General features: G+C 40.9%; 1 protein-coding gene, 1 long non-coding RNA gene and 1 other non-coding gene across 10 annotated transcripts; 2 read left to right on the top strand and 1 right to left on the bottom strand.

The window, feature by feature from the left end:
* Nucleotides 1–19,901, top strand: LOC104839504. The gene is made up of 3 exons (XR_775161.1): nt 1–89; nt 1,439–1,623; nt 18,799–19,901. It is a non-coding gene; the product is annotated as an uncharacterized LOC104839504 (long non-coding RNA).
* Nucleotides 2,805–25,559, bottom strand: PSMA3 (proteasome (prosome, macropain) subunit, alpha type, 3). 8 transcript variants are annotated; one of them, XR_775163.1, is made up of 12 exons: nt 25,442–25,559; nt 24,499–24,581; nt 23,217–23,340; nt 22,286–22,387; nt 22,078–22,151; nt 21,437–21,509; nt 20,408–20,473; nt 16,854–16,900; nt 13,801–13,868; nt 12,694–13,656; nt 5,864–6,630; nt 2,805–3,390 (listed from the first exon to the last, which is right to left on the bottom strand). XR_775163.1 is itself a non-coding variant. In XM_010579832.1 (12 exons), exons 1-11 carry the CDS (start codon nt 25,460–25,462, stop codon nt 12,982–12,984), a joined length of 768 nt encoding a protein of 255 aa, XP_010578134.1. In that variant the 5' UTR covers nt 25,463–25,559; the 3' UTR covers nt 2,805–3,390; nt 12,935–12,981. The 8 variants fall into 8 exon arrangements, 6 of the variants coding, with proteins under 6 accessions (XP_010578134.1, XP_010578133.1, XP_010578132.1 ...); XM_010579832.1 differs by lacking the exon at nt 5,864–6,630 and having other exon boundaries at nt 12,935–13,026; nt 13,592–13,656; XM_010579831.1 differs by lacking the exon at nt 2,805–3,390 and having other exon boundaries at nt 3,990–6,630; nt 12,935–13,026; nt 13,592–13,656.
* A 146-nt stretch (nt 25,560–25,705) lies between these two features.
* Nucleotides 25,706–25,778, top strand: TRNAK-CUU. Its single transcript has one exon. It is a non-coding gene; the product is annotated as a tRNA-Lys (tRNA).
* Nucleotides 25,779–27,241: the final 1,463 nt, after the last annotated feature.

The following is a 27,241-nucleotide window of genomic DNA, read 5'->3' as shown; positions in this document are numbered from 1 at the left end:
GGAGCCCGCCGGAGCGGTGCTGAGGCAGGCCCGCCCGCCCGCCGCGGTGGCTGCCGAGCGCCCCAGCAGAGACACCGCCGGGGCTGCAGGTAGGGGCTGCAGGCGCCGCCCGTGCCGCCTTCCCCTCACGCCGGTCCCTCGGCCGGTGCGGGCGGGACGCGGGTGGCTGCGCTTCCCTCGGAGGAAGGCGTTGCTCCGTCGCCGTTAATCGTCTCCCTGCTGCCCGTGACGCATTTTGGGGTGAAACCCGGGGAGGGGGACGTGACCGTCTCTTGCTGCCCGGTCGCTTCTGCACGTGGTGCTGGCGGTAGTGATGGCCTCCTGCCAGGCGGCTGAGGCCATCTCTTCGCAGGAAGACGCAGCAAGGACGGGGGAAGAGTGGTGGTGACGGGGCTGAGTGCTTTTGGGGGTGTGTGGGGGGAGATAGATTGTAGTCTTGTACGTGCCTGTGACAGATGCTCTCTGAAGGTGCAGCCTTATAAGGCAGGATATCTGCACCTGTCAGAGGTCCTCTGAGAGAATTTGGTCTTGGAGGCCTGCTTTGACACTCCTAGATAGGAGTTATGAACTGAAGCCTGTAATAAAACCGTATCTTTTAATATTCGTTTCACATTTTGACTTCTTACCTAAAATCTGCTCCATGGTTGACTGTAATGCAGATCTGTTGTTTTTCCACAAAGTGATGAGCATCTGTCTGACAGTGCTTGCTCTTAGCTACAAGACATACCTTAGGTTGATCTGGAGCAAGAGCTGAGGGGCCTATCAACATAGTTAAGAGATCCATTGTGCTAATTTGACAGAAATGGATTGTTAGTTTAGGTGTAGTTTCCCTGTAAGTGCTGTTTGAAGGTGAGGGGTTTTTTTGGTTTGGTTTTTTTGTTTGTTTTTTTTTTTTAACTAAATCTGGTGCTTTGGAAAGCAGCAAGCAATGGATGGTTTTCTAGGGAGTTTTAATGAGCAGTGGTGTATATTATAGATAAGCTCTGAAGGTTTAGTAAGGCATAATGCAAAGGAGCCATATTTAGAATTGACTGCAGGAGATGTCTAACATGGGGGGGAGGGTAGCTCTAGAGTTCTGGTGTTTGGGTCTGGGTTGTAAATACAAAGGTGCTTGAGGATGTATACAAAATGGATGAAGTTTTGAGGCATTTAGTGCTGAGGGAACTTTGATTCTGTGCTGTAGTTCCACTTTATGCAGTGGATAAACTGAAGAGCAAACTGTTGTTTAGAATATATTAAATCTAACCCAAATGTTAACAAAACTTAAAAAATTCACTGAATGTGAACTTCTAATCTCTCTGTGGAATGTATTGGCCAAATCATGACTTAGATTGTGAGCTTTTTTTGAGGCACAATTTGTATCTCTGTACTAAGTATAGTACCATTCAATAAATAATAGTTTGTGACAAAACTAATCAGTCTTGTTTCTGATTTCTAGCAGAAAAATCCTGCCTGTGGATGTATCTGTTACAGCTGGCATGCTTAGGAAGTTCATGGCACATCACCCGTCTAGCTGTTGTGAGGAAAAGGACTCTCTATAGCCAGTCAGCAGGAGAGGTGACTTGTTCTTTTATGGCATTTAAAGCACCTAAGAACACCTAGCTAGGCAGCCCAACAAACAGGGTAACCGTGCTCACACAACTTAGGGATGATGTCTAGTATAATGGAATGAAAAAGCTGTGCTTTTGGCAAGCCGGAGAAAAGGGTCTAAGTTTGGTTTAAAATAACTTTTCATTGGAACAGGAACTTCAGGACTCAAGAGTTATGCCATGATATTGAAATTTTGCATCCAAAATGTATGTCAGTGTTAACTAGCCCTGAGATTTCAAGACAGCTTGCCTATACTGGATCCTGTGGCTGTGCCCCATGCCCCAGTGCGATCCCTTATAGGGAAACAGTTAAAATGAGTGGAAGAAATGAGCAGCAGACTTTTCTGTTGTGAGCCACTTTATCATAAGCCACTCTGTTAACTTTACAAAGTTAACACTTTTAGAAGCTCTAGAGTCAGACAATCATAGTAAGTCCTTTCAGTATCTAATCTCTCTGCAAATAGACATGCTATAAGATAGAAAAACTTTTAACATCGTTGTTCAAAGCAGCAGTACTTGTGTTACGTGTACTTTGTTAGTACCAAAGGTCTTGTAGATGCAGTACAGGAGATTGACCTGGGGATATGCATTTTGGTCTTAGCTTGTGCAAATTAGCACAAGGCTTCTTAATTTCAAAACACAAAAGCATCAAAGGCAATCTAAGCATGACACTGATCTTTGGTCATGTGTAATTCTAGAGCTTAGGTGATGGCTGTAAGTAAATTAGAAAAAATAATGATGTATTTTAAAATGTCTGTGGTGTATTAGTTGCAGAATATACAGAAGTTTTGCCCAAAGTCTTCTGTATATGTGGCACTCAATAGGAAAAGGCAAGTAGAGGAATGTCTCTATCTTGCAGTGTTCTTCATAAGAAGAGCGGAGTAAGTAGCAGCCAAATAAAGCTGTTGAATGTATCATGTGGCTTCCTTGAGAAGAGAGGCAAAATAATGAGAAGAGAGATTTCTGGGATAAGTAAGATGTTTTAATTCTGTTCAGTAGTCACATATTGCTCTTGACATGCTGCATTTACACGTAGATAAAAGAACTCAGAATACACATACAATCACAGCCAAAATATTCTAGAAATAGTAAAAATATTGATTCATGTTCCACTGAGTTTCTTTGTATGTAATGACGTATTATGCTACTGTCAGACTTTGCAGATGTTCAGGAGACTTCTAGCTTTTTATTTTTGTCTGAAGTGTTTAGTTCTCCTTTTTTTTAAATGCTCTTCCCCTTGGTGTTTCTATTCTGTAACTAAATAGGTAACACTTTTCCAGTGGTGGTTGAGCAAGCATCTGCCTTGCAGTTCAGAACCTCTGTCTGTGTGGAACTGCTGTGTTTCTGCTCAAATAAAGGTCATGTGCATGCTTCCCACAATGCTTTATTATCGAAGTGATTGCAAACTGCTCAGACAAGAGTGTGGTAGGAAGTTGTGAAGTAGTTAGTGTGTAGGTATGAAGGAAAAAAAACCCTGACAAATGTGAAGTTGACAAGAGAAAAGTTCAGTCAGTAATAGCGGGATTGTAAGAATGAAAGGTCAAACCTTCTTTCCTAGTCATGGAGAAAATTGTGCTTTACTGTCAACTATCAGCAATAAGTTCCTTCGTATTTATTGTCGTGTGTGTGTGAGAGAGAACAAAAAAAAAACCAAACAAGAACACCTGTTAATGCTAAATGCTTACCTACAGTTTCCCCAGCTCTGGCATATTCCTGTCCACATTTTTGGAAAAATGGATATTTAGTTATTCAGACATAACTCTGCATGCTGTTTTTCATCATTTCCTTGTCAGTGTTGCTGCTGGAGAAGACACAAAGTTTAGCAACCCTTGGGAAGCCTGAATTAGTTCATTATATCCACTGGAGAGTTTAGTAGTGGTTTCTTGAATCTGGTACGGGTATGTTTTGCAGCAGTGCAGTATCTCTTCTGGATATGAATAATCATGAAAATATTTACAACATAGAGTACTCTGTCATAAATATTTGTGTGAGGAAAAAATCTCAGATTGGGTTTCCTGTCAGCTCTGCGGCTAATAATAATACTCACTTTGTAGTTGCTTTTTCCAGTAACGCTAGTGAAATGATGTGCTCCGCTTGTCAGAGTAGCTCTTGTTAGCAGCTTCAGAGACCTCCAGGGAGAAGTAGTCCCATTTTTACTGAATAAACTATGTCCAGACTTTGTTGTGCTTTGTGGCTGCAGATCTTAACTACGGTCCCATGTGTTACAAAATGTGTGCAGTGATGCATTACCTGATCTGTGTTATTAGCAGCCTAGCACCAAGAGAAGAGGGTTTAGTTCTCAACTGATAAAACTGCTGCTTTCATCCTAGCCTGTTAGCTGTGTGGGGGTGTTCTGGCACGTATCGTGCAATCTTTTAATTCCAAACGTAAAAATGTTCCTTTTTTTTAAGACTGATTTGGTAATCTTGTGTTTGGACAGAGTAAGAGCTGTATTGTGAGAGACTATTTTTATTCTTTCTGGTATGTAATTTTCTATTATGATCGCTAACATATTTGTATCAAATATTAATGTTAGCTAATTTAGCAACTATGGAGGAAGGGTGCCCGTTGCCAGGGTTTACTTAAGATTGGAGTCTGAAGCCAGTTTTTGCATGTTTTGTCATGTGCTGTTAAATTATCTGAATATAGGTGTTTAATTTCTCTTCTGCTGCCTAGCAAAGGGATGCAAGATACGGAATTTGATTACAAATCCAGTTAATTTCTTGTATTATTTCTAAGGACTGCAAGTTCACATTGGTGACAATAGTGAGGCTATTACAGCTACATTGGGGACGTTGTGCAGTGTTGCAAAACAATAGCCCACAGTACTACAGGAGAAGCTGAAGATTTGTACAGCAGCTTTAATTTGGGTGTGGCAAAGGACTTTGGTTGTCATCATCTACAACCAAGTGATCATTCTGTCTTTCAAAACTTGAAGCAGATGCTTGACGGCAAATGAGAGTTTCATTACTGTTCTGGGTAGGAAAGCACCCTTACATATTTTTCAAAGTAACAGTTTGTCTCTGAATGCCAGCAGTAAAGGTGAAGGATTAGACCTACCTGTCGTTAGTAATCAAACCTTCTGTTTGAGGCTTTATTAATAACTTTTTTTTGTGACAGGCACAAGACACTAGTACTAGAAATGTATCCTATGCATGTACACATATGGGCTACGTTAGTGCATTGGCCATTCCAGTATTGTAAAATTTAATTTTTAAAACTCTATGTACTTTTTAACTGGCTTCCAAATTATCTCCACAGCATGCAGCTTTTTTCCTGGCTTCTGAGCTGTAGACATTATTAGCGATGTAAACATTTTATCTGTGGAAGTTTTGATCTTTCAAGGTGAGAAGAGATGGGTTTTTTCTACAGGATTGGGGGAGTGGTTTTCTGTGTAAATATAGTCAGTCACCAGTCTACAGAGAAAATAACAGTTTTAGTGTTCCTGAAATAAATGTAAGTTGAAAACTTTGAAACTTGCATCTGAATCTCTAAATAGTCTGTATTCTTCTTAACAGAGTTGAATCTTGTTTATAAATACTACTGCTTGAGTAACCTCCCATCTAAATCAAACATACAGGGTACAACTTGAATGCAAAAACCATGTGGTTTCGGGAGTGGCAATGACATATTTCATTGCCATGAAAACTAACAGGAGAAAATATCTTTAAAGTTTTAACTTTTAAGTGAGGTTGTATTTGAAGAACCTTACTGCATTCTTCTGAGTAAGTTAAGCTTCTGAAATAGAAGGTATTCCTCCTTAAATATTTAACTTCTGATGCTACTTTGGAGCAACAGTGTGGTTACTTTTTCAGCCTTTTGTGATACAAGACTGGGAGTAAATGTATACTGAATAGGTGTCTCATGCTATCCCTATCTAAGCTGTTGATTGCTGCTGATGTTGGAGAGCTGAAATAGGCTGTTGTTTCACTTCGGCAAAGAGAACTAACTCTGGATTAATTTCTCAATATCTGTGTTAGTAGATTCAGGGTTTTCTTCTTTTTTCAGTAGTTTTGAGTGATCTGTCATGGCCAACCTAAAGTAAGAATCTTCCTCCCTTATGGTACCTGTTGCTAGTTTGTATCTTGGGAAGGCTTCCCCCCCCGCCTCCCGCCAGCCCAGATAAGACTCCATGCTGCAGAAGTAGCCACGTTAAAAAGTACAAGAAGGAAATAAAGCTGTTAAGAGCTATGTCCTCACATACACAAGCTTTTTCAGACACTGGTAAGTGGCTTGCTTCGTTTGGATTTTTACTAAAATATATCTTTCCATACCTGTAGAGATAAAAAATAGGGTTCTGATACTGATGGTGAATCCTTGGACATGGTCCATCTGCCAGCATAGGTGTCACTCCAGCTTGTCAGCACTGATAAGGTGTTGATTACAATGACTGCTTGTTACAGATACAGGTGGTAGAGCAACATGATCCAATTGCATTGGGACTATACCAACAGCATGCAGGCTAGCACAAAGCAGCAAGCACTGCTTCTGCAAAGCATGGTTGCTCAGCAAAAGAAAGCTTGTGAAGGCAGTGGTTACATGGCCTTTCTTCTAGGGCTTTTGCTTGTCCAGATTACTTCAATCATTTACTTTTCAGCCTCAGCTAGCAAGACTGCAGTTGGTCAGTATCGATTCTTTTTTAAAAGTATTATTGCCCTCAATCTTTTGAATTAAATGTTTTTAGCTATAAGTAGCTGCTGTTAGTGAGAATCTACAGTTTGGCCAGTGATTAAATGCTGAATTTTTTCCTACTTAGTTGCCTTTTTCAAAATACACTTTTTATTTGTGTATATTGTTTGGAGGATATTATTACAGGTAGCTGATTTCCAAGTGGCCAGGGAGTTAGTTGACCAATCAACACTATGTAATGCACACTTAACCTGTGAATTAATTGCAAGACTACTGTTAGCAGGAGGTGTGTACCTTCAGGGATATGCTTTCCCCTGCAGTGTGTTTGTGTAGTCTGTCACCCCATTAGTTACACCACTACAGCTGTAATCAGAACCACTGAAATGAGCTGTGTTGTGTGACATCCAGAACTCTGAAAGAAAACAAAACACATGTCTTTTTGGAGAGTTTAATTATTCTGGATCAATGAAAGATCTTTTATTAGTGTGGGAGTGATCTCCTCCTTGCAAGCAGTGCAATGGGGGACAAACTGGTATGAGCACAGAAACAAGGTTTTGACTGGGGAAAGTAGTTGCTCGTTCAACTGACTGACAGGAAACACATTAAGCTACATTTTGATTCTGCCTCCTAAAACAGTATTTCAGATTTGTTTCTATTCCCGAGGTATACAGAAAAGTGTTGGGAAAAATAGCCTCTCAAGTGGTGTGCTTTGTAGACTGTGGAAACACCTAGAATTAGAGCTGAAATGGAGCTTTATGTAAGCATTCTGTTAAAGTCATTGAGCACTTCCCTGCTCTTGGCACCTGTTAATGTAGTCTAATCTAATAGGTCTTTGTCCTTCCCCAAAATAATGAAATTAGCAGATTTCCTTCTTTTCTAAAAGCCCTGCAAACAAAGTAAATTTCACTTCCAAAAACTTACTTAAACATCACTTGGGTTTGGGGTTTTTCGTGTGTGTGTGTGTGTGCGCATGTCTGGAATGTATTGGCTTCTGGGTGAATTTACTGTAATTGAGCCTACTATTAATCTGCTGAAATTGGAATCTTTATGTAGACAATACATATACCGAATGATATCTAACTTTATGCAGCAGTAAAGCACGCCATGTTCTTTCTGAACTCTTACTTGGCTTGTCTTACCACATCACCTAAAATGGTATTTTCAGTGGGTAGTTCTTACACTGTCTTTAGGGGAGACTTCAGGGGATTTCAGTTTTTCCTGTATCTGATTATATGCATGTGCTTGGACTATAATGCTGCTGCCTGCTTTATTCTAGTTGTCCATTTTTGGTTGGCACAGCAACTTGTAAGAACCATTTTTAAACAACTGTTTCAGAGTCCTTTAATAGCAATGTACTGAAGATGAAAGAACACTGCGTGGTGGTTGCTTAGTCCATCTGGAAACGGGAGACTTGGTTTAAGCTTGGTTGTAGATCCCGTGTTCTCAAAATACTAGAATGTATTTACTGGACAAACCGTAAGGCTACACTCTTACCTCTTCTGCAACTCTGCATAATTAGACATAATAGGTAGCAGGATCTTCTATGATGTAAAGTTACAAAGCAGTTGGTGTCTCAAAATAGCTCTCAATTCTTCAGTAAAAGTAACTTCCTTGCTGCATGTTAACTTGAAAAACTGGTGGGTGGAAGAAAAGCTAGTCCTTTTCTTACAGGCATATGCAACTGAAGGAAGAAAATGAGGGGGAGAGAACAGTCTCCAAACTGTATTTTTGGTGCTGTTACAGTCTCCAAATTGTCATGACAACTAATACTATTTTTCTCTTCAGAATCATGAAACTGCACTTTAAGGTCATGATTATCTTCCAGCTGATAAATGCTTAGGATGCGTTGTTGAATTCACTGTTTTATGTTCCCTTCTATGGTTACAGTTTTATCTTAGGGAAGAGACTTGCAAAACAGCATATGCAGTTATTCCAAATCTCCTTCCTTAAGGGTGACTTGGACTATACAGCCAGATAGCATCCCAAACAGTATTGCGTCTGTATGGACAGTCACACTTTGAGCGTGTGGAGCTTTTAACCTCAGGCCATCAAGCTATTTTTGGTGATGAGAAGGAAGTAACAAATGAGCTGATGCTTGGCATACTTCAGATCTGCATCAGACAAATTGTTTGAAATGTTTCCTTTCTGAGAGTCAGCACCAAATACAGATCTGTAGTATTTCTTTTGGAGCTAGCCTTAGGGATATCTGCCACACAGGAAACTTTACATATGGGTTATTGCTATGAGCTGTTCTTCTGTGAGCTTCCAACAGCTCAGTGTTACCATAATTTCATCAGCAGTACTAGTCAGTTGTACTGAAGGTATTATCCAAAGCAGTAATTTTTACAGCCATGTAAAGGTAGTACAAACAGTAAAAATTGATTATCCTGATGCAGTAGCCTAATCTTGATTTTTGAACTCTGCAAGCCCAGTAGGATATTCTGAAATCTGTCCTGGTGCAGTCATGGAGATGTATGTAAGTAAACTAGATACTGGAGCTTTTTTTAATTTTTTTTCATCTGCAGTTCACCATAGACCCCTTCTTAATTCTCTTTAACAAGGCTTCTGTATGTGGACTTGCTGACTAATTATAACAGGGAATGTGACACATCCAGTCCTATTAAATATCAGAGTAGTGATTCATCAGGTGCTGAGTAACAGTCAGTGGATGTATGAGACTTAAAGGAAGAGGAAGCATCTTACTGTACAACCTACTCTTGTGTAATTGTTGGATCTATGTATTTCTAAATACTCGGTGGAGAGATGACTTTAAGCTAAGAGATGAGGTGGTCTATATAGTCTTACTTTCTGGTGTTCTGTTAAAGCCTGTGCTGTGGTTCTTAAGCAACAGCACATGCCATTAAAACTCGGAACGTAAAACGTTTCAGCATGGCAAGAACTGCAGTTACGCATTCCAAGTGGGTATTTGACTTTCTGCTCTATTATGTATTCCCATAAATGGCTACAGTCTGGACTAAGTAGGTTACTTGTCGAGCCTGAAGCAAGAAGTGCTGCTTGGTATGGGCTAATTATGCTTCTTCTGAGATCTTCAGAACTGAAACTTCCCAGAGCTTTGGGCAGAAACAATCCAAATGAGACTGTGAAGAATCACCTTTTGCTCAGATCTCTGATACAGAAACTTTTACCCTGCCCATTTGTTAGTCTTGCAATTCATTTTCATGTTTCAATGTTACTCTGAAGTTATAATTGAACATTTTCAGGCCAATTATAAAAGCTAGTTTTAGGGAAGGGGATCCAAGCCCTACTTCTGTAGGAAAGCAGGCTGCCTCTGCTGCTGAAGGCTGGTTCTGGGAGCCTTCAGAGGTCACTGTCACAGACTGCTGCTGTTAGGGCCATCATATTGAGCCTGCATATGTTGCATGGAGCTCTGAATCAAGTCGGCCAAACTGGGCTGCCCTAGTCCCTTGGCATGTTAAGAGACTCACTACTCTGAGTGAGCTTACTCAAAAGTAATAAGACTTAAGTAGGTGCATGTGATATTCTTTGTTTCAAGGAACAGCTCTTCTAGAGCATCACCTCTGCAGACTCTGAGTATACATGCTTTTTCCAGACATGCCCCACAGCTGAAGCTACAGGAGACTTGACTGGTGGAAGCTTTCAAATCTTGTGGTTTAGCTACCTGATCAGTTGTTGGCCTCTGGGCTTAAACCAAACTCTTCCTCCTAGATATTGTTTAAGACTGGAGGGTAAGGGAGTATCTACAATACAACTAGATTATTTTTTTTTCCCCTAGTCCTTACTTACAACAGAGCCTCTGCTAGAAGTAAGCGCTTTTTTTTTTCTTGAGATTTAATATTCTTTTCTCTTGTTCTGTAACAGATCTGGTCCTCACTTAAATAATAATCTCAGATCCAGCTTGAGCCCTTCTGGAGCTTAGCTTTCACCAAATTATTTGCCTCAGACAGCTCTATAGATTTAGAAAAACAAACATGGTCTTCAACATTTAATCAAAGTTTAACAATGCTGTCATGTCCCACTGCATTTCTAAGTCTTTATGTGGTCAGTGTTGCCATGAGTAGCTGTGTAAACCACTTCCTTCTTTTTGGAAGATTTCTTCCGCTGCTCAACTTCTACTCTTTGACACAGGAACAAGTAAATAGTAACTCTCAGTAGCAAAATTCATTAAAGTTGGCATTTAGCCTATCAGGTGTGGACTAACTTAGTGAAACATTTTGATGGCTACTGCACAAATGTATAATTAAGTATTCTTAAGTAACTAGCTTCAAATTAGTAAGTTACTTGTTAAATGCAATGTGGTTTGTCTCATCGGCTATCCCAGTTGGAACTGCAACTAGGTTAAGGCTACAAAAATAGCTGTAATGGGGAGTTTGCAGTAGTCTTTCTGCTGAAATGAGAGTCCTTCTGGACTAGAAATCTTTTCCAGTGTTCCCTAGGCCTTATTGTTAAAAGGTAGCAATGCTTAATTTCAGATTAAATAGAAGCCTGTTAGCTTTCTGTTTGTAAAGTTAAGGGAAATTTCTATACTAAAACAGCTTATTTAGTATTTTCCTGCTTTTTTCCTCCTTGCACCCCCTACTGAATCAATGCAATTTTTTCCCCCCCATTCTAATGTTCATTTTTCCTCTTTCTCCATGTGCAGTTAATGGAAATGAAAGTAATAGGATTTTTTTTTCCTTACCACAGGTAAAGATCAAGTCTCAAACAGGTTGAGCCTACATTCTGATAACTTAATTTGGAAAAGAACTTGACAGTAATAGTCACCTTGGTATTGTTTAACTACATGTTGCCATGACAGGGAAGACTGCTGTGCAGCACTCTGTTCTGTACTACTACCCACTGCAAAATGCACATACTCTTGAATTGTTTCTCACTGGACTTTATGCCTTTCCACAACAAACAAAAAATCGGAGCATGCTCTTCAAAGGAGCTTTTTAGATAGCTACTTATTAGAGACCATGGCAACTTGGAAATTCTGAATAAGCAAGTAGGTGGTTCTGTTCCTGCCTGTATCTTCTGACATACTGTGGAACATCTTCCTTCCACTTTATCTTGTAAATATATACAACTATTCTTGCTCTTCTCATTTAACCCTGAAGCCTGACTTCTGTAACTGTTTATACTTCCTGTCCCTAATTCTGAATGGCTGTCACTGAAAGGATTGGATGGATAGCTTTTAACTTCCATTTAGCAGTTTGTCAGCAACACTTCAGGTGTTGAATAAAGACAAAGAGAATCAAGTAGACTCTCTGCAGGATGGAAAGGTCAGCCCTCAGCTAATGTTCAGAGTGCTGAAGAGTTTCCTGATTGGCAGTCACTAATGACTCAAACAGCTGAATCAGCAGTAAACTTCAGTAGGAGATTCAGTTTGGAGAAATGCAACACAGAACTAAAGGCTGACTCAGTGTAACAGCTATACTGTTGCCTCAGGAGGAAACACTGGAAGAGGCTGCCTGTCACAGTCATGGTTAATGTTGGCTCAGGCAGGCCCGATGGAGAGAGTTCCAGCAGCCTTTGAAAGCTATGCTCAGCTGGAGAGGCAAGAGTTAGGTAGCTAGACTGCAGCTAAGGCTTAAACCTGAGACAGTCACCAAGTACCAAGACAGACCCATCTATCTCTAGTGACTTTCCTTTGTCACAACAAGGAGGTAGAACTTGTATCTTGTAATCCCATTAGAAAAGAGACTGTAGAAGGCCAGGTGTTTTTTTCAAAAGGAAAAAACTGTATAAAAAAAACCCACAAACCTGTAAGGGAAAGCTTTTGTTTTAAGGGCTGGTGATCACTAGCATGTAGTACTAAAGCTGAGGAGTTTGAGTCATCAGAAAAATATGCATTTCAGATTAAGATGACCAATAGAATTTTAACTGCATGTACAAACAAGACTTCAATTTTAACTGAGTTTTAAGGTGGTGAACAGAATGGTTTGTTACCTTGTCTTTCAAGACTTTGAAGTGACTAGAATAGACAGTCTTTTTTCCTAGGAAGTGGGGAAAGAAAGCAGGAAAGCTTGTTTTCAGCTCCTAGAAAGGTCAACAGGTGATAAAGCTGTTTCAGAAACTAAACCTGAATGAAGCTGTTTAGAAATAGTTTAGCTCTTCAAGCATTAATTCCAGATACATTGCTTAATAGATCTCAGCTTTAGAACTTAACACAAGGACTATTTTAAACTGAATTCATTTTTAATTTCTCCTACTCTTCAAATAAGCCTAGGTTTAATACTTCTGATTAGAATTCCTTTTCATGAACTCTTGCTTGTTATATAGGCTGTTTGGAGCCATCAGCTGTGCACATCACCTTAAAACTGTAAACAGCTGTTTTACACTTAGGTCTGTTCTTATCTTTTCTGCCAAGAGACATCACAGACTGTCACTACAAAGGAACTGCAAATCGTGATACTGCTTAACCAAGGAATAACCAAGTACTAGTTTTTAATATTAAACTCTGCAGTATAAACAAAAGACTTGTCAAATTTTTAAGCAGATTGTTTTTCTGTACCTGGCCTGGGTCAGATGGAATGCTGTAGTAAGCAGCAGCAACACCAGCCTGATAATATCTTTCCTTCTTAATGTCTGTTTTGATACAGAGTACAGTTGCTTCTTAATGATGCTGGCCTATACTCTTTTGAAATAAAAGCTAATGGACAGTAAAATGGAAAATTTATTAGTGCAAGTTGGTCACTCAGTTTCTTCCAGCAAATACATAGTAGCATCCCATGCTTAATACATTATAAACAAACCTGTTCTAAGTTAAGAAAAGTTGAACTTGTCTTGAAGTAACAATGTGTTACATATTGTCATCGTCTGATTCATCTTCCTCTTTCAAAGATTCCTATTTTAAAAAAAAGTTTAATTAAAAAAATATCTTAACAGTTGTTTTATAATTCAGCCTATAATAAGCAAAATGAGTTTTGCTGTAGTTTCACAATCCTCTCAATCTGTCCAAAGCCTTGTATTCAGCAGGCTAGTTCATATCTTTAGGAGGTAATACTGAGCACCATCATTACTTTTAGAACAAAAGCAAAGCTGTTAAATGCTGGAAGTCTAACTTTCTCCAGCTGGTTATCTTTAAAAACTGTTCTAGGCAACATGACTTACTACCTCTCCTACTCACTCATACCCACTGTTGAAAAGTTAATACAGTTACTTCTGAAGAAGCACGCCACCTGTGCAAGCCTGCTGAATTACACTGTTCTTGAAAGAAAACTAACACTGGATTATGCCGTAAACTTTGCTCTTCTCCCTTCAGAATAACATCAGCTAACACTGAAGTGATACATGTAACTACACATATTCCAGTCATCACAACAGTAGAAGCCTAACCTTCAGTTAGTTCCCTGTGCTCTAGACGTGCCTGTCAAGTGGAGCACTGAGATGACACCAAAATCAGACCTTACCTTGGCATATTTCTCTGCTTCTTCCCTGATGTCTTTGGGAACAATTTCATGTTTTCCATTGGTTACTGCCAATAAAAAGAGTACATCTTAAGTGGAATTCACACAAAGACCTTAACATACAGAGTGAAGTTAAGAATCAATGTTTTACTTTAGTTACAGAAAGTTATAAATTTTTTATAGTGTTTATAGAAATTACAGAAGTGCATTACTTTCTCCAACCCAGCTGAGTTCCAGCTCAAAAGCTTTATCCTTTACTTCATCATGAACTATGTAGATTCTGGAAGGAACAGAGAAAGTACAGATTAGAACAGATTGATCAATAGGCTAAATATACTTTCTTCCTTTCACGGATTTCTTCTGTTGAAGTACTCTCCCCATGCTTTCTCTCCTGCCCACACACACACACAAAAAAACCACGAGAGAATTTTCCAGGCTTAATTGCTAGTATAACACCAGATTAAATGATTACAGTTAAGATGCAGGTTGAGATGTTCCAGTTATCCTAATGTCATGGTTTAACCCCAGCCAGCAACTAAGCACCGCACAGCTACTCACTCACTCCCCCACCCACCCCAGTGAGATGGGGGAGAGAATTGGAAGGAAAAAGGTAAAACTTATGAGTTAAGAACAGTTTAATAGAACAGAAAGGAAGAAAATAATAATGATAACAATAATAAAATGACAATAATAATAAAAGCATTGGAATATACAAAACAAGTGATGCACAATGCAATTGCTCGCCACTCACCGACCGATGCCCAGCTAGTTCCCAAGCAGCGATTCACCCACCCCTGGCCAACTCCCCCCAGTTTATATACTGGGCATGACGTCACACAGTATGGAATACTCCTTTGGCCAGTTGGGGTCAGCTGCCCTGGCTGTGTCCCCTCCCAACTTCTTGTGCCCCTCCAGCCTTCTTGCTGGCTGGGCATGAGAAGCTGAAAAATCCCTGACTTAGTATGAACACTACTTAGCAATAACTGAAAACATCAGTGTGTTATCAACATTTTTCTCATACTGAACCCAAAACATAACACTACACCAGCCACTAGAAAGAAAATTAACTCTATCCCAGCCAAAACCAGGACACCTAATTAGAACAAACATTAAGATTCAAATAGTGCAAAACCAAGGCTATGTCATCATTGCAATACAGTTAGGAGTGTCCTATATTTCTTCTGTAAATCTTATTTCAATTTACACTTAAGACTAAATCCCTGAACTGTAATATCTTGTGTCTAATTAGAAGCCTGTACATAGATCTCCATATAGACTGCCATGCTTATGGCAAACGTGATGGTAATCAGCACTTAAGCTAAAAGTGGTATCACAGCATATGCAGTACCATCCAGAATAGTAAAATCACTCCTTAGTCCATGGGATAAATGTTACACTATAATAGCAATACTGATTTGACTGCATCATAGTTTTCAGTCCTCAGTGGCACAACACGTAAACAAACCGTAACACCCCTGAGTTCAGACATACACTCAAAACAATAGTAGAACATATAATAACTTGTGGATTCACTTGTTCAGAAGGTTGTATTCCTTAGTTTGTTTCAGAAAGCATTAGTAAGACAAAAGCTGAAAAATACCAGCTATTTCTAGCCAACATAGAAAACTTGGAGATAGTGGGGGAAGGAAGGATACCTTCAGCACCACACTAAGTACTTCCAATTAAAGTTTGATAAAAGTATTGTGAAACAAATATAAAGAACAAAGTTAACATTGGTGTCCTGGGAAATGTCACTATATGCTTATGTTCTTCTGACACCCTTCTGTCACTGTTAGACTGGACTTTACTGATCATTGCCTAAGACGATCTAGAGGCCTTTCTTAATGTGTTCAGCTGTTTACAAGCCTTTTGCAATAAAGCATACCACTATAAGCTCTTGAAGAAATCATTACTCTGGACTCCAGCTAGTATTTTAGGGTTAAAAAATTATTAAAATCTTTGCAACCTTGCTAAATACTACTAAGGAGCTGAATTTGAGCTGAAAAACAGAACTATATCTAGAGCTGCTGTTAAGTTTTGAGGTGAGGCAGAATTAGAGAACAGAAGTCTTCTCATTATTTGAAAATCTGTGACTTATTTGTGCCATTTTAGAACTGCTTTGAGGTCCTTGCTAGGTTTCAACAAGAGAGATCCCACAAATTCTTTCCTGTAGCTGCTGCCATGACAGCCTCAGACACAAACTCTGAAATAAACTCACATGCTGCAACACCAATGACAGAAGCATATTTATTACTTCCTTATATCCTTCTAAGCCATAGCCATAAAATACTGGAGATTACCATTTTGCAGCTGCAGGTTATTAATTTTGTGACAAGCACAGAACACATGCATTAAAATGAAGCATTGTAGATACCTGAAAGGATACTTGTATTTGTTTGAAGAGATACTAATTCACAAAGTATTTTCAAGGTAGCTTACTACTGGCCAATTCACGCTCTACCTAGCAGAAAGTCTTCTCTCTTCCTGGTACCTTTTTTCCCCTCTCTAGTACATGACTTATTGAATGGTACCTTTTTTTTTTTCCTGTAAATACACTATCCTCACATAGAGTTTGTGGGATTGGGATAGCATTAGTGACTACAGGCGATCACATCATTGATGTGTTCTGCTAAATTGCATCAGTAAATAGCAAATTAAATATTTCCAGTCTTTTCATGTGGTATCAAGCTTTATCATTTAAATGAGACCAGCTATACCCTATACACATCTTTAAACAAAGAGTTATACTTAGCTTCTTTCCTAAGCACTTGAGTCTTTTTTTAGGCAAATAGGAAGGCTGGGTCAAAGACCTCTGCTCCATTTCTGGACTGCTACTTAATGTCCGAAGCACCAGTTCATTGTTCAATCTGTGTAACAAAGCGTACAGCTCTTTCTTCAGAATCAGGACACCAAGGAGTTTCCCCCATCTGTCACCTGATTTATGTATTTTAAAACCAGTGACTGTATTCAGACAGTGTAACCTTTAATCCACGGGTGCTACAAGTTGCACCTGTAAGAAGTAGCAGATGAGATCAAAAGGCATACTTCTCACATCCTTCAGCATTTTTCAGTACTGAGTAGCATACCTCATCTCACAAGAAGAGAAAAAATATTAAAAGCAGAAGATACTACAGTTAGCATGAGCACTCATCTAGTAGAAATGAAACCTGGTACCCAGTTTAAAAGGAATAGTTTCAGTTTGAAACTATAGCAAGCTCACCAGTACAGATTTTTGTTGAGCTGGAAAAACAGGTTGGAGACTTACATTTTCGCAACCTCTTTAACAACATCACGGCAGGTCATTTCCTTCATCTGTAGACAAAAAAATACACAGCTTAAGAGAATATACTGGTTTCCATTTCCACAAGGCCAGAACATGAGTGGCTGCACGCATGCCTAATCAGCTTACTGTTCACTAGTGATAAAAGTGACAAAAAGTTAAGAGAAGAACTAAATTTATTCTCTACGATGAGTCTTTCAGCCTGCTATATGCAAGTAATTCTTCCAGTGAAGAATTTTACAACTGAAAGTTTAAAGCACTCATCAGCTGGAAGCTTAGGAGCTGAACAGATAAACCTTAGCATCGTAAAAGCTTGACTTGTTCTTAGATGCTTTATGATCAACTGACATAAAATCACCACATGTACAATACAGAGGAGGCACTGTATTTTCATGTATAATATTCATATTCTTTCTAGGTAGTATAGTAATACTTTCGGTCTTACCAATATTTTCTGCAAGCAATTCTGACTTTTAAGCAATGCCCTACATGGAGAATATTGTTCCAGTGTTACCTTGCTCAGGCATGCAGCTGGTTGTTACCAGCGTCTCATTTTCTATTTTCTCACTGTTATATCACAGTCTTTCAACAGTTTCACAGTTAATCAAAACAAAGTCTCATGCCAGTTTCCATGACATAATAAACTTATGGTTTATAGGTCAAATCTTTTGCCAGTCAACTCTTCTGGAGTATGAAGTAGTAATACATTCTACTGTATTTCATTAATGCAGGGTTGAAACAAGATTAGCCTCATTTCTTTTCTCAAGGTTTCATTTGCACAAACCAGATAGACATCAGCCTTTGATACTGCTCTCGCAAAAAGGCACCTGTCATTATTCATTGGAACCAATGGGACGTCAGTCACAAAATACAGTTCAATGCATTACACATTATACTGACACTTTCCCTAGCATAAAATGATTTTCAAGTTCAAAATAAGTTGTTTCTTTCTTTCCCCTTTATTTACACTGAGCTCAGAATGTAATCCATTAATTATTGTATTTTACCATCTCTGTCCAATTCTCAAAATGTTTTCAAAGCCGTAGTACAGAAGCTAGTTTTGAGACAGTAGTAAAGGAATTAAGACAACAACAGTCCTTTGTTCATGTTGAGTGTCACAGCACTCTCTGGGGTAAAGCACACCCCCAGGGAAGCAATGGGCCAGAGAAGAAATGCCCATGCCTGGTTAGACAGACATGCCATCACAGTCCCATCCCAAGGAGCTTCCCGAACAGACAGAGACCCATTGCCCCAGTGTTCATTTGTGACACTCGATCCGTAACACACACAGCACTGGCTGCCACGTGCAAATATAACTTGGGTCGCACAAACATTTAAAGTGCTGTGCATATTGATGCATATGAAGTTAGTAGTCAAATAGGAAAACTCACTGGTCTGCTACTGTCATGCATATTTACAAAAGAGAAAAGCGAAATAAATTTATTTTTTGCCGTTATCCTTTTCCCATCCCAGGTATGTTAATTCTGCAGACAATAAGAGTAAACACTAACAGTTTATCACAGGAATTAATTACGATTATGTCCATATATCAAAGAGTTGTACGTAGCATCAGAGCTGCATGAGAAGCACTGTAGAAGAGACCAAGAGATTCAAGTACTCTCCACATGACTACAAGTTTTCCCACAGCTGAAGATTATCAGACATTCGTATAAGATGCAACAGATCAATGCAGTGTTTTCTGCTTGCACCCTCAGCTACATATGAGGGTTTCACATACTGTGCCCCCCCGCCAGATACAGTATCTGCTCTGCAGTACCTGTAAGGCAGGTTTAAAGTTCTGACTATCTGCATGCCTCTTACTTTACACCTGTAGTCATCTCTTCCACAGGAACAAGTCTTAGTTGACAGGCTAATGTAGGTGGTATCACCCCACAAAAGCTTTTGCACTTCTGTCTTTTTCCCATTTCAGTTTTGACAAATTCACCTCTTCACAATTAACTCTGACCTGGAAACCTGCCCAGTCTACGGTTAACAAAAAGCATCGGCATGCAAGACTGGACTTGCTTCACATTGCTGTGACAAGATCATACGCATTACTGAAGACATTCTGCAAACAAGCCATTAAATAAATGCAGGTAGGCTATAAGGCACACCACTGTTCCCATGTACTAAATTTTACCAGCTCTACTGTAAAATTCAAGCAATACACACCCTTATTAGCTGTACAAAAACTCAGTCAATAAAACAAGTTTTTGAAAATCCCAGTACTGCACAGAAAATGAAATTTTTGAGGTAGATTATATATTACCCAACATTATCTTTCTGCCAATTTGCACACATGGCAATTGAAATTACGATTTTTCAGATGCCAAGATTCCTGTATCAAGATCAGATGATGTTGTAGGCTTCCTACCTCTGATTTGGTATTCAAGCATCTGACCAGATTCAAGACTGAATCAAGCAAGCCTAGGAACATGGTAATTCTTCCTGTCATTTTTCAGTTATGATGCTACAGCACCATCAACAGACTGTTCTTGAAAGCGTGACAACCACATTAACTGTGAACCTTTCCACAAACAGCTGTGATCTACTTCTGCAGACCAAAACCATAAATAAGATGCTAGCAGAGTACTAAAGAATAATTATATGAGACAGACCAGGGTTGTCCCATGTTAACTGTCTCCAATTCCAAGGGGGTCAGACATTAAAACACAAGAGAAGGACAGATGTCTTTTCGGATTCTAACATAATTCTAAATCAGCTTAAGGCACAATTCAGTACATTTCAGTAGTCTTCTCCCCTCAGACAAGTTTTACACTGGCAACTGCTTGCAGGCTTCTTCAGAAGGCTACAAAACAACTTCTTGGTGTGCACTTGCAGAACTTTCCTGTAACGCTTCAGAAGGTATAATATTGTGCAAGCAGGAAATGCTGAACAGAAACAGCTCTTTTTGGTATCAGTGATGGTGTGCTGTATAGTTGTACTCTTCCTAGTGTTCAAAGCACTAAGTCCTTTTCACCAGACATGTAAAGATGTTTTGAAAGGTGTATTACACTCAGTAACAGCAAGCTACGAACACTATCTTACCCGGCAAGGATTTTATTTTTCTCCATTACATTTTCAGAGTCATAACATTCCAGTGGTTCAGCATTCTGCAGTTCCACTCATTGTCCTTAACAAGACCAGCTTTTTTCAACTTTTAAAATACAAGGATCATCTAAAACCTTTGGAAGAAATACATATACCACCCTGTACAATGCTGCCCTAAGGTTGCAATTCAGAATGAAAAACTTAGTTACACTTTCATATTCACTCAATGACTTTGCTTGCTGGCATGCATGGGAGCGTATGTTTATGCTTCCCATTTTAAACATGTGCACTCCCTACGGATTACCCATTGCCAGGGGCAAGACTTGAGAAATACTTCTATTATAGAGGCTAAAACATCTCCTACAGTGTACAAGAAAATACTCCATCTGCTTCTCCTGTACTTTACATATTCTAGGCATCCAAAAAGGTAACGTAATAAGCTAGAAGCATTTGTCTTGAAACAGCACAACAAAACTGTAACATCATACCTGAAGCTTTTCTATCTCTGTTTTTGCAGCCTGCCTGGCTTTACCAATGGCACACCCCCAATAACCCTGGAAAAAAAAAAAAAAGAAACAAAAAATACACAAATTTCATTAAATACTAAGCCCTCTACAGTTCTTACTGTCACTTAGCATATGACAACCCCCACCCTACTCACACAGTGAGGCAGCTATACCCAGTAAACCTTGGTATTGTTCTCTCTTGGGGCACATTCCCAAATTGTTGAATAGAACCTAATTAGAAGATTAAGTACTACCACTGTTGATAGAAAAGAGAAGTGCTCAGTAGTTCCTGGACGGTGTTTCTGCTCAATTTGTTGCAATAGGTAATTTTTTTTAATTGTTATTACGGTAAATCGAAAACTAGAATGCTATAGTTCTACAGGATCAAAAAACCCAAACCCACCTACCATGAAAACATGTTGAAGTATAAGCACATAAAAATTAAGCACTTCTATTTCCCTCAACAGTTATGGTATTGGATATATTGAAAGAAAATGAAAAAAATCAGAACAGTGTGAGTGTGTATCATCCTGTGTGTAATACACAGCCGAAGAGGCAGCACTAACAACAATTAACAAAAGTATCTATTTTGATTTGACTTCTTGTTAGCAGCCAGTGTCAGAGTAGCAGCCCTCTCATCTGAAGCTCTCTCTTACCCAAAGTACGTAGTGAATGGGGTATCACTACAAAACTTGCCCTTTTGGGGCAGCGCATGGGACTTTTCATTGGATATAGCCAGGTGGAATGAACTCCCAAATTTCTGAGAGACAAGCTTTAAATTAGTTTCTCAGAGACTGTACTTCCAAGAAATAAACAACGTGTGTTTAACAAGAACACGCAAACGAGCAAAACCCAGCTCTGTTCATTTTAAGCTGTGATTCACCAGAGATCTTCCCAGGCAAAAAGAGAAAAAATTAACAGCTCTTTTGGAACGACACTTAATATTTTCCCAACAAGGAACTTTTAAAAGGGGAACTTAGGCCAAGATGGAATTATTTTTGACACACTCACGTATGAAACTCCTGATGGATCAATCATGTACAGTTGTGCACCATCATCATCATCATAGGACCCCAACATGAAACTGGATGAGAAAAGTAGAATTAGAAACATTTCTTCTACCAGCCCACACAGAATTACAGAGACTACACCACCTCAGGTTCCCTATGTTCTTCCTGTAGCAAAACTCCTACTGTCCTGCTACATTATATTATCATGAGAGCCCAGCACCTGCAAGCTGCCAGAAACATTTTACTTATCTGTAACTAGACAGCAGATCTCCCTTTATTAGTCCCTTTGTACTATAACTGCACAGTAGTTGTAACCTACTCTTTAGCTGCCAGGGCAAGCAGGATGATTGCAGAGGAAAGTTCTGCTTTCGCCACTGCAACAGATCTAATAGCATCAACTCCTCAACTTCAAAATTTGAGCACAAACTGGCAACCTGTATAGAGGCTTGGCATACTCTTATGCAAATCTGAGTTCTTCACCTAAGGTTTTACACACACAAAAAAAGGGAAGGGAATCTGTTTACGAGATGATTTGTAGGTTACTAATTCCAAGTTTAAAAAAAGACTTTAGACAACCTAAATAACTCCAGCAATTGTGAAACAAAGGATCCTTACAAATATGGGTATGTTTGAAAGACTTACCTGCAACCAAAAGGTCTGACAGCACTGTATAGTGTGTATGCATGCACATACATAGCCACTCTGTCCGCAAGATGCTAAGCAGAAAAAGAAAAAGAACATTGGAAATGCTTCTTTACAGAAATAAGTAAACCTCAAGTAATAAAATTTAATTCTCCGTGTCAAGACCGAGAAAGCCAAAAAATCTGAGTGAACTGCACCCATTTCTTACCTTCAGTGGAATATCATAGCCATAGTTGGATCTAAAGTTAGAAGCCTCTTCTCTAGCTATGTCTGCCAAAGAACGAGCATCTGCCAGAAGTCCTGCTACTGCCTGAAATGAGAACTGTCATCAGCTAGGCTAAACACACCTTGCAATAACTTAATAAAATTAATGAACAAAAGTCTAATTATGTGACTCAACCGAGATATTTACTGAATTCTGTGTACCACTACAAGCGAATTCAATCCAACTGGCCATCTGCTAACAAGCTTGAAACATGTCAATATGATTATGTATTAATACAGAAAAGAATTTTTTCTCTAGGAAAATCAATAACCAAAATTATCTTCATGTTAAATAGTGTCTTATGATTTGCCATGACTACACTAACCCAAACAATACTTCATATAATATAGATTTGACAGCTAGTTTCAGGCATTTCTGTCACACAGTTAACAACCACTTGATATCATCCCGATATCACTACTATGGATTAGCCAGTAATCCATACACAAGTCTTTAAAGAATTCAGCTGATTCCCACACTGTTGAGAAGAGAATCTTGTATGCGGCATCTTTTCCCCTTAACACACCTTATTTGTTAACTGTGTAAAAAATTATCACTTTAACACTTGTATTTATATTTACATTCAAGTTTGAACAACTGGAATGCTGAAAAGCATTTAAAAAAATTTAAAACAGCCTCAAAATATGTATATCTTCCATTTTAAATTTGGGTTTTACTTATATACATGTGTGCAATCAAGAATAAATTACAGAAAACAGTAAAAAAAACCACGCTGGCATTTCTGACTCTGTACACAGAAACATTAACATTGCTTTCTTAATCCACTTCTCATTGATTCTTCAATTCATAGATTTCTACTTTTGAGGGGGGTCCCTTTCAATTTATGAAAAACAAATATTAAATAGCACCTCACCATTCCAACATGTCGATCGACATTGAAGAGACGTTTATTGGAACCCTCTTCATAAAGCTTGGACAAAACTAGTTTTTCTACTCCAAAGACAACACCATCTTTGCATCTTATCCCAATTGCTGTACTGAAAGACAAGATAAATTAAGTTTCTCACACAGAAACAGAACTGTAGTGTAAAATATGTAACAGAGAATTAACAAAATACAAGAAACAATGACATAATTTCCCCAGTAGTAGATTTCTTACAGCTCCACTTTAGCATTAAAGACAAGGGGGGGAAAAGCCAAAGCTCACTGAACCTACAAACATTTTCTTAAATAAAGGAGGAGGGGGGTGCCAAAAGTTCCGACCCAAATAGTTTTGAACAGACTAGATGCAGAGGTGACATTGTTTGGAGTGATGGCACAGCTGCTGCCCTGTCACCAAGCTGAAGGATACTAGTATGAAAGCCACGGACTGTTAAACCTCTCCTTTTGGTAAATTCACTGTTAATCTAGGAGATGCAACAACTTTTTCTCTAACCCTCAAAAAGTGCATCATCAGGCATAAATTACCAACCATGGCATGAACCATGACACAAAATACTTTCACTGATCCTTATTTGGCAGCATGTGGCTACGATCAGACACTTGCGTGATCCAGTCCATGCCTTGCTAATCAATCCTCTTGCTGCCACTAGTGCGCAGTTGGGATTTCCACTTTACAGCATTCCTTTGTGTATACTTGAGGGAAGACAGATACTCGCAGAGAAGCTGATGTAGCTTTAGCAGAACTCGGATGTCCTCAGTTTCTTGAGGAATACATATAAAGTTGTTACAAATTTATGAGGCCCTGAGCATGTCAGTCTTTCAGTGCCTCAATTCACATCCATAAAATAGGCTTTTAGATACTCCTACAGCAGCTCTACTACCGTAACAGCTAAGCACCTCACACGCAGTAATGAGACCTGCAATCAGATTTTGCCCCAAAGCATAGAATTTTTATTGCCCTTAACACACATGAGTAAGTTTACTGGCTTCCTGTGCACTCTCCACAACACATCTGTTTCTAGCAAGCAAAAGTGATTCCTAGCAAACATGAAAAGTGACTTCTAGTAAGCGAAAGTGATTATACTACTTCTACACTTAATTGGAAGTCTCCTAAAATGAGCCTAGGGAGACAGTTGCTGGGAACTAATTTTAACACCACAATTCTATCCGCAATGCCATCATGCTTGTCTAGTCCAACCACACTGCTTTAAAAGTGGCCAACAAACATAGAGATGCAGATATTTGTATCTTACCTACTATTCTCCACAGCTTTCATAGCATATTCAACTTGAAATACTCTGCCATCTGGAGAAAACGTGGAAGCTGACAGGTCGTACTGAAGAAGAAAACACACTACTCAGGAAAAAAAAGTTATATCCCAGTATTTTCAGCAGTCTAGTTATTTAAAAATGCAAGACTGTCACCCACATGACACCCGATGGCTATGAAACACCAGAAGCAGGCTGGCCCCTTACATAAGACGCACGAACAAATGATGCAAGTGAACACTAACAACTACAAGAAGTCATCGCATCAGCGCTGGATATACCCACACTTCAAACCCCACCAATCCAGACATTGCACAGGTCTGAAATCACTGTGCATTACACAAACCTCAAAACCTACGGGAACGTTCTGTGTGCTTTTCAAATTTATTTCATAATTTTTGAAATCATGGGTGTTTATTAACAGGAATACATCTGAAGTACTTAAAAGCCCAGAGGCGGGCTCCCTCCCCGCAGGCTCAGCACCGCACAGAGTGCAGAGCTGTGGCTGAGGACCAGAGGCAGGAGAGCGCAGGATCTCCGCCACCTCCTGCCGAGGGACCCGCGGCCAAACGCAAACACGCAGCCGCCCTCCCCACACCCTCCTCCCCCCCGAAGGAGCCCACGCCCGCGGGGGAAGGCGGCAGCAGGCCGGGGCTCGCAGGCGGCAGGCCCTAGGTGACGGCCGGCCCCAGGGCCACCAAGGCGGCTCGCCCAGACCCCCCCCCGGACCTGTACCGTAACCCCGAGTGCGGAACAGAGCGGGCACACAGCGGCACTCCCGGCCGCCCCGGCCCCGCTCCCCGCCGTTTCCTCGCCCTAACGGGCCGCAGTGACTCAGCAGCGGCTCCGGCCCGGGCCCGGACCCCGAGGAGGCCGAACCGACAGGCCGCCCCTCACCGCCGGACCCCACGGGCCGGGCCGCACTCACCCCGGTACCGATGGAGCTCATGGCGGCGGCGGCGCCCTCAGCCACGGCCGGACGGAGCTCCCCCCCACACACACACACAACTCCTGCCCGGGCCGCGCTCACGCTCCCGACCGCCCAACAACACGCGTTCCCATTGGCCCTCGCAGCGGCCAATCGGTGCCGTCCGCCGTTCTCTTAGCGCTTCTCGGAGCCGGCGGGGCGGGGCGGGGCTGACATCAGCGCGTCATATGGTGAAGGGCACGTGGCGGGAAATCAACAACAAGCGCCCGGCTAGCTCAGTCGGTAGAGCATGGGACTCTTAATCCCAGGGTCGTGGGTTCGAGCCCCACGTTGGGCGTCTAGCTTTTGTGCATTCCTCCCCAATTTTTTTATCTGCCCCGTCCGGCTCCGCGACACTGAGGGGAACTCACCCCCGCCCCGCCAAGCTCCGGAGGGACCAGAGAGACTCCTGAAGCAAACGTCCCTGGTGCAGCCATAGATGTGCATAATTTTGGCAGTGACTGTAATAAATGCTGTGCTGCTGAAAAAAAAAAAAAGTTTTATGTTTTTATGAATTATCTGGTTGCAGGAACCAAATGTACATTAATAAAGCAGGAGTAGCTGTGGACTCCCTCGAGGGTAGAGAGGCCTTACACAGAGATCTGGAGGGTCTAGAGAGCTGGGCAATCACCAGCCGTACAAAATTTAACGAGGGCAAGCACGGGATTCTCCACCCGGGATGGGGTAATCCCGGTTATATGTAAAACCGGGGGACGAGAGGCTGGGGAACAGCCCTGCCGAAGGAGACCCGGGGGTTTGGGTTGATAGCAAAGTTGAATACGAGTCAACGGCGTGCCCCGGCAGCCCGAAGGGCCGACCACGGCCTGGGGTGCATCCAGCACAGCATCACTGGCCAGTGGAGGGAGGGCACTGTCCCAGTCCACCCCGCACTGGTGCGGCCCCACCTCCAGTGCTGGGTGCAGTTGTGAGCACCTCGGTATAAGAAGGACGTTGGACGCTTAGAGCGTGTCCAGAGGAGGGTGACCAAGATGGTGAATGGCCTGGAGGGCAAGACGTAGGAGGAGCGGCTGAGGTCAGGTGGCTTGTTCAGCTCAGAGAAGAGAAGGCTGAGGGGTGACCTCATCACCGAGGGGTGACCTCATCACAGCCTACAACTTCCTCAAGAGGGTCAGATGAGGGGGGATGTGCTGATCTCTCTCCGGTGACCAGGACAGGACACGAGGAAACGGGCTGAAGCTGCATGAGGGGAAATTCAGACTGCACATTAGAAAAAGATTCTTCCCTAAGAGGGTGGTCGGTCACCGGAACAGGCTCCCCAGAGAAGCGGTCACAGCACCAAGCCTGTCAGAGTTCAAGGAGCACCTGGATGATGCTCTTAATTATATGATTTAGTTTATGTAGTCCTGCGAGGAGCAGGGAGTTGAACTCAATGATCCTTATGGGTCCCTTCCAACTTGAGATATTCTATGATTCTATGAAAAAGGAGATGAGGGGAATGAGTTAAAGCCCCCTGCCCCAGAGATCAGCTCCCACAGACACAGCACAGACACGAGGCAGACTGCCACGGGCCATGCTCATGAACATTCCAAAATATTCCTCCTGTCAGCAGGAGTCAGCTCGGCTGGAGTTGTTTGCAGCTGGCTAACACCAACCTTCAGGAACGGCATCCAGTTCAGAATCAGGAACTTCAGAGGAAAACCTCCAGTTACTGCAGGGGTTTGTGTCTGTCACTGTCCTTCCTGATAAAACAGTTGAGTTCACTGCAAATTTGCCTCCTGCAAGGATCCACAGATCCCTGTC

Source organism: Haliaeetus leucocephalus, unplaced genomic scaffold (genome assembly GCF_000737465.1).
Source record: "Haliaeetus leucocephalus isolate CR32 unplaced genomic scaffold, Haliaeetus_leucocephalus-4.0 Scaffold678, whole genome shotgun sequence".
Classification (NCBI taxonomy): Eukaryota; Metazoa; Chordata; class Aves; order Accipitriformes; family Accipitridae; genus Haliaeetus; species Haliaeetus leucocephalus.
The sequence above is the reverse complement of the archived record's forward strand: the minus strand, read 5'-3'. Positions and strand labels throughout refer to the sequence as shown.